This window comes from Scomber japonicus, chromosome 6 (genome assembly GCF_027409825.1).
Source record: "Scomber japonicus isolate fScoJap1 chromosome 6, fScoJap1.pri, whole genome shotgun sequence".
In the NCBI taxonomy this organism is placed as follows: Eukaryota; Metazoa; Chordata; class Actinopteri; order Scombriformes; family Scombridae; genus Scomber; species Scomber japonicus.
The window spans coordinates 36,934,031-36,941,477 of record NC_070583.1 but is presented as its reverse complement, the minus strand read 5'-3'; the positions used below and the strand labels follow the sequence as shown (position 1 = coordinate 36,941,477).

Here is a 7,447-nt window from a genome sequence, read left to right as displayed (position 1 = left end):
GTATGGAAATGAAATTGTGTATTATGACTCCAGATAATGGGTGGATGTATGCGAGTGAATGGATCTATGAGTGTCTGTGATGGAATGCTGGGATGTGTGACTGAACCCATATTTATGATGGAATGAATGTTTTTGATAGGTTGCCATGGTGATGTGGAGGGGGTGATGGGAGGTGATGCGAATGCCTGTGTGAATGCTTTGATGGGGGGGGGGGGGGGGTACATGAGTAGGATCACCCAATGTCAGGTTGCATTTGTTCCACCACTGTCTTTTTACCGTATGTCTGTATTGCATGTTGTTTTGTTTTTTATTGTAGGCTATGTTATTTATGCAACACTGTCCCTGTCTCCAAGTTAATTTCTCCCTAGGGAGACCAATAAAGTAACCTAACCTAACCTAATACTGCAGTACTTTTACTGTAATGCTGCATACTACATCACTATAATACTGCAGTACTTTTACTGTAATACTGCATACTACATCACTATAATACTGCAGTACTTTTACTGTAATACTGCATACTACATCACTATAATACTGCAGTACTTTTACTGTAATACTGCATACTACATCACTATAATACTGTAGTACTTTTACTGTAATACTGCATACTACATCACTCATAATACTGCAGTACTTTTACTGTAATACTGCATACTACATCACTATAATACTGCAGTACTTTTACTGTAATACTGCATACTACATCACTATAATACTGCAGTACTTTTACTGTAATACTGCATACTACATCACTCATAATACTGCAGTACTTTTACTTGTAATGGAGTATTTGTACATAGCAGTAAAGTTAAATGTTGAGCAGCTTTTAACTGAGACTTTACTGTAAATGAGGAAACACAGTTTGAATCCACAGTGCGGCTCCTCGTCCTGATAACCGTCCCTGTTCTTTAAACACAACAAGCTCCACTCTGGGATCAGAGTTCCTTGTTCTCTCCCTTCAGATCTACAGTTTGTAGATGGGTGTAACCAACATGTGACGCAGCACAGAGCTGTCAGGCTGCTTTTATGACTGAATCACATGATCAGATCTGTTCAAACCTGTTTCATTTATCAGGAAGTGAAGGTCAGACAGTCGTTGCCTCTGAGAGCTGAAATGGCGCAGAGAGATCAGCTGGACCGAGAATCCTTCTCCTGTTCGATCTGTCTGGATCTACTGAAGGATCCGGTGACTATTCCCTGTGGACACAACTACTGTATGAGCTGTATTAAAGGATTCTGGGATGGAGAGGATCAGATGAAGATCTACAGCTGCCCTCAGTGCAGAGAGGCCTTCACACCGAGGCCTGTCCTGAAGAAAAACACCATGTTAGCAGCTTTAGTGGAGCAGCTGAAGAAGACTGGACTCCAAGCTGCTCCTGCTGATCACTGCTATGCTGGACCTGAAGATGTGGCCTGTGATGTCTGCACTGGGAGGAAGCTGAAAGCCTTCAAGTCCTGTCTGGTGTGTCTGGCCTCTTACTGTGAGAATCACCTCCAGTCTCACTATGAATCACCTACATTTAAAAAACACAAGCTGGTGGAGCCCTCCAAGAAGCTCCAGGAGAACATCTGCTCTCGTCATGATGAGGTGATGAAGATATTCTGCCGTACAGATAAGAAGTGTATCTGTTATCTGTGCACTATGGAGGATCATAAAGGCCACGACACAGTCCCAGCTGCAACAGAAAGGACTGAGAGGCAGAGAGAGCTCGAGGTGAGTCGACTAAACATCCAGCAGAGAATCCAGGACAGAGAGAAAGATGTGAAGCTGCTTCAACAGGAGGTGGAGGCCGTCAGTCGCTCTGCTGATAAAGCAGTGGAGGACAGTGAGAAGATCTTCACTCAGCTGATCCGTCTCCTCCAGAAAAGAAGCTCTGATGTGAAGCAGCAGATCAGATCCCAGCAGGAAACTGAAGTGAGTGGAGTCAAAGAGCTTCAGGAGAAGCTGCAGCAGGAGATCACTGAGCTGAAGAGGAAAGACGCTGAACTGAAGCAGCTCTCACACACAGAGGATCACAACCAGTTTCTACACAACTACCCCTCAGTGTCACAACTCAGTGAACCTACAGACTCATCCAGCATCAATATCCGTCCTCTCAGATACTTTGAGGATGTGACAACAGCTGTGTCAGAGCTCAGAGATAAACTACAGGACATCCTGAGGGACGAATGGACAAACATCTCACTGACAGTGACTGAAGTGGACGTTTTACTGTCAGAACCAGAACCCAAGACCAGAGCTGAGTTCTTAAAATATTCACGTGAAATCACTCTGGATCCAAACACAGTACACACAGACCTGTTATTATCTGATGGGAACCGAAAAGTAAAAGGGACGGGACAACAACAGTCTTATTCTAGTCACACAGACAGATTCACTGATTATTGTCAGGTCCTGAGTAGAGAGAGTCTGACTGGACGTTGTTACTGGGAGGTGGAGTGGAGCGGAGGAGTTTTAGTAGCAGTCGCATACAAGAATATCAACAGAGCAGGATATGAATCTGGATTTGGACGTAATGACAAATCTTGGTCTTTATATTATTACACTAACAGGTATGAATTTTACTTCAACAACATTAGAACTCGCATCTCAGGTCCTCGTTCCTCCAGAGTCGGAGTGTACCTGGATCACAGAGCAGGTATTCTGTCCTTCTACAGCGTCTCTGAAACCATGACTCTCCTCCACAGAGTCCAGACCACATTCACTCAGCCTCTCTATGCTGGAGTTTATATTGGTTATGGATCCACAGCTGAGTTGTGTGAAGTGAAATAGACAGAAGTCATTTCAGACTTCATGTGTCAGATGTTGTAATTCTTCATGTTTTTGTCTCCATGTTTCTGAGCTGCTCAGAGATCAGCTGACACGCTAATAGTGATATTCAACACTTTGTTTACTTTATGTATGTGTCGTTTATATGTTCAGTTTCTTTAAATGTGACTTTTTCCTGTGTGTTTTTATCCATGGAGGCTCTCACTGCTCATCACCATGTTTTTAACCTTCACTGACATTTCTTCAGATGAAAATGTGAACTTCTCTTTGTTCTAAATGTTAGTTTCATGTTTGTATTGATGTATTTGTGTCTGTTGTTTCTTAAACAGAGAAAACAGCAGAACTTCCTTCATCACAGATATTTTGTTCTCATCACTTTGTAAATTCATAAAGAAATGTTCAATCAAACTGTAATGATCATGATAATAATCATTAATGATGTTCTTGTACATAGCTGACATTCTGGGTTACACTAACTGACTGTGTGGATGAAGTCAATCTGAACATGAAATCATTGATCACACTTTACTGATTGGATGTGTCAACAATCTGAAGCTTCAATAATCAATAAACACCATTTTATCAACAGTGATCAAAGTGTTTTCTTCTCATTCAAAGCTTGTGTACTTTTACTGTAATACTGCATACTACATCACTATAATACTGCAGTACTTTTACTGTAATACTGCATACTACATCACTATAATACTGCAGTACTTTTACTGTAATACTGCATACTACATCACTATAATACTGCAGTACTTTTACTGTAATACTGCATACTACATCACTCATAATACTGCAGTACTTTTACTTGTAATGGAGTATTTGTACATATCAGTAAAGTTAAATGTTGAGCAGCTTTTAACTGAGACTTTACTGTAAATGAGGAAACACAGTTTGAATCCACAGTGCGGCTCCTCGTCCTGATAACCGTCCCTGTTCTTTAAACACAACAAGTTCCACTCTGGGATCAGAGTTCCTTGTTCTCTCCCTTCAGATCTACAGTTTGTAGATGGGTGTAACCAACATGTGACGCAGCACAGAGCTGTCAGGCTGCTTTTATGACTGAATCACATGTTCAGATCAAAGATCAAACCTGTTTCCCTTATCAGATCAGAACTCAAACTTATTAAACTTATCAGGAAGTGAAGCTCTGACAGTCGTTGCCTCTGAGAGCTGAAATGGCGCAGAAAGATCAGCTGGACCGAGACTCAATCAGCTGTTCAATCTGTCAGGATCTACTGAAGGATCCGGTGACTACTTCCTGTGGACACAACTACTGTATGAGCTGTATTAAAGGATTCTGGGATGGAGAGGATCAGAGGAAGATCTACAGCTGCCCTCAGTGCAGAGAGGCCTTCACACCGAGGCCTGTCCTGAAGAAAAACACCATGCTAGCAGCTTTAGTGGAGCAGCTGAAGAAGACTGGACTCCAAGCTGCTCCTGCTGATCACTGCTATGCTGGACCTGAAGATGTGGCCTGTGATGTCTGCACTGGGAGGAAGCTGAAAGCCTTCAAGTCCTGTCTGGTGTGTCTGGCCTCTTACTGTGAGAATCACCTCCAATCTCATTATGATGTAACTCCATTAAAGAAACACAAGCTGGTGGAGCCCTCCAAGAAGCTCCAGGAGAACATCTGCTCTCGTCATGATGAGGTGATGAAGATATTCTGCTGTACAGATAAGAAGAGTATCTGTTATCTGTGCACTATGGAGGATCATAAAGGCCACGACACAGTCCCAGCTGCAGCAGAAAGGACTGAGAGGCAGAGAGAGCTCGAGGTGAGTCGACTAAACATCCAGCAGAGAATCCAGCAAAGAGAGAAAGATGTGAAGCTGCTTCAACAGGAGGTGGAGGCCGTCAGTCGCTCTGCTGATAAAGCAGTGGAGGACAGTGAGAAGATCTTCACTCAGCTGATCCGTCTCCTCCAGGAAAGAAGCTCTGATGTGAAGCAGCAGATCAGATCCCAGCAGGAAACTGAAGTGAGTGGAGTCAAAGAGCTTCAGGAGAAGCTGCAGCAGGAGATCACTGAGCTGAAGAGGAAAGACGCTGAACTGAAGCAGCTCTCACACACAGAGGATCACAACCAGTTTCTACACAACTACCCCTCAGTGTCACAACTCAGTGAACCTACAGACTCATCCAGCATCAATATCCGTCCTCTCAGATACTTTGAGGATGTGACAGCAGCTGTGTCAGAGCTCAGAGATAAACTACAGGACATCCTGAGGGACGAATGGACAAACATCTCACTGGCAGTGACTGAAGTGGACGTTTTACTGCCACAACCAGAACCAGAACCCAAGACCAGAGCTGAGTTCTTAAAATATTCACGTGAAATCACTCTGGATCCAAACACAGCAAACACAAAGCTGTTATTATCTGAGGGGAACAGAAAAGTAGATTATACGGAAGAAGAACAGTCTCATTCTAATCACACAGACAGATTCACTGATCATCTTCAGGTCCTGAGTAGAGAGAGTCTGACTGGACGTTGTTACTGGGAGGTGAAGAGGAGAGGAGGGTTAGGAAGAGTTGAGGTATCAGTCGCATACAAGAATATCAGCAGAGCAGGACGTGAATCTGTATTTGGATGTAATGACAAATCTTGGTCTTTATGGTGTGACACTGACAGTTATGTATTTTGGTTCAACAACATTCATACTCTCGTCTCAGGTCCTGTTTCCTCCAGAGTCGGAGTGTACCTGGATCACAGAGCAGGTATTCTGTCATTCTACAGCGTCTCTGAAACCATGACTCTCCTCCACCGAGTCCAGACCACATTCACTCAGCCTCTCTATGCTGGACTTTGGGTTTATTATGTTTATTCCACAGCTGAGTTGTGTAAAGTGAAATAGACAGAAGTCATTTCAGACTTCATGTGTCAGATGTTGTAATTCTTCATGTTTTTGTCTCCATGTTTCTGAGCTGCTCAGAGATCAGCTGACACGCTAATAGTGATATTCAACACTTTGTTTACTTTATGTATGTGTCGTTTATATGTTCAGTTTCTTTAAATGTGACTTTTTCCTGTGTGTTTTTATCCATGGAGGCTCTCACTGCTCATCACCATGTTTTTAACCTTCACTGACATTTCTTCAGATGAAAATGTGAACTTCTCTTTGTTCTAAATGTTAGTTTCATGTTTGTATTGATGTATTTGTGTCTGTTGTTTCTTAAACAGAGAAAACAGCAGAACTTCCTTCATCACAGATATTTTGTTCTCATCACTTTGTAAATTCATAAAGAAATGTTCAATCAAACTGTAATGATCATGATAATAATCATTAATGATGTTCTTGTACATAGCTGACATTCTGGGTTACACTAACTGACTGTGTGGATGAAGTCAATCTGAACATGAAATCATTGATCACACTTTACTGATTGGATGTGTCAACAATCTGAAGCTTCAATAATCAATAAACACCATTTTATCAACAGTGTTCAAAGTGTTTTCTTCTCATTCAAAGCTTGTGTACTTTTACTGTAATACTGCATACTACATCACTATAATACTGCAGTACTTTTACTGTAATACTGCATACTACATCACTCATAATACTGCAGTACTTTTACTGTAATACTGCATACTACATCACTATAATACTGCAGTACTTTTACTGTAATACTGTATACTACATCACTATAATACTGCAGTACTTTTACTGTAATACTGCATACTACATCACTATAATACTGCAGTACTTTTACTGTAATACTGCATACTACATCACTATAATACTGCAGTACTTTTACTGTAATACTGCATACTACATCACTATAATACTGCAGTACTTTTACTGTAATACTGCATACTACATCACTATAATACTGTAGTACTTTTACTGTAATACTGCATACTGCATACTAGACTGGTGCTACCTGCACCAGGTCATTCAGATTTAGTCTCTTAAAACAGACTAAACACTACAGCTCCCCCCAGAGGCTGTAAAGGACATCACACAATACAACACTGAACTACACTGAAGAGACACCTGGGCTGTTTTTATCTCTTCACCACTACTGGGAGAAAAACTGTTTATCCTGAAGGTGGCGCCAGAGGAAAGGTCATGTCAAATTTAACTTTAGAGAAACTCTGACTTGTAAATGTGTGTCTTTAACCAACAGTAAAACACCTGGATAGTGCTGACCTCATAAATGGAGGAAGCTATGTAAGATTATTACCTGTGTTGAACCATTTGAATGAATATTGCAGTGAATCAGAGACAAGTTTTCCTCTGTCTGTATTACACACACACACACACACACACACACTTTGTACACCGTCAAATAAATGTAGTGGAGTAGAAAGTAGCATCACATGGAAATACTACAGTAAAGTACAAGTACCTCAAACTGCACTACAGTAAAGTACAAGTACCTCAAACTGTATTACGGTAAAATACAAATACCTCAAACTATACTACAGTAAAGTACAAGTACCTCAAACTATACTACAATAAAGTACAAGTACTTCAAACTGCACTACGGTGAAGTACAAGTACTTCAAACTGCACTACAGTATAGTAGAAGTACCTCAAACTATATTACGGTAAAATACAAATACCTCAAACTGTACTACAGTAAAGTACAATTACTTCAAACTTTTTGAGTAAATGTACTTTACTTTTCAGTTTATTCTCTATATGTAATCAAACTTTGAATTTT

At 41.0% G+C, this 7,447-nt stretch overlaps 1 protein-coding gene across 1 annotated transcript; it reads left to right on the top strand.

Moving 5' to 3' along the window:
• The first annotated feature begins 1,117 nt into the window (after positions 1-1,117).
• LOC128360933 (E3 ubiquitin/ISG15 ligase TRIM25-like) lies at positions 1,118-3,340 on the top strand. The gene has a single exon (XM_053321496.1). It carries the CDS (start codon positions 1,118-1,120, stop codon positions 2,774-2,776), a length of 1,659 nt encoding a protein of 552 aa, XP_053177471.1. The 3' UTR covers positions 2,777-3,340.
• Positions 3,341-7,447: the final 4,107 nt, after the last annotated feature.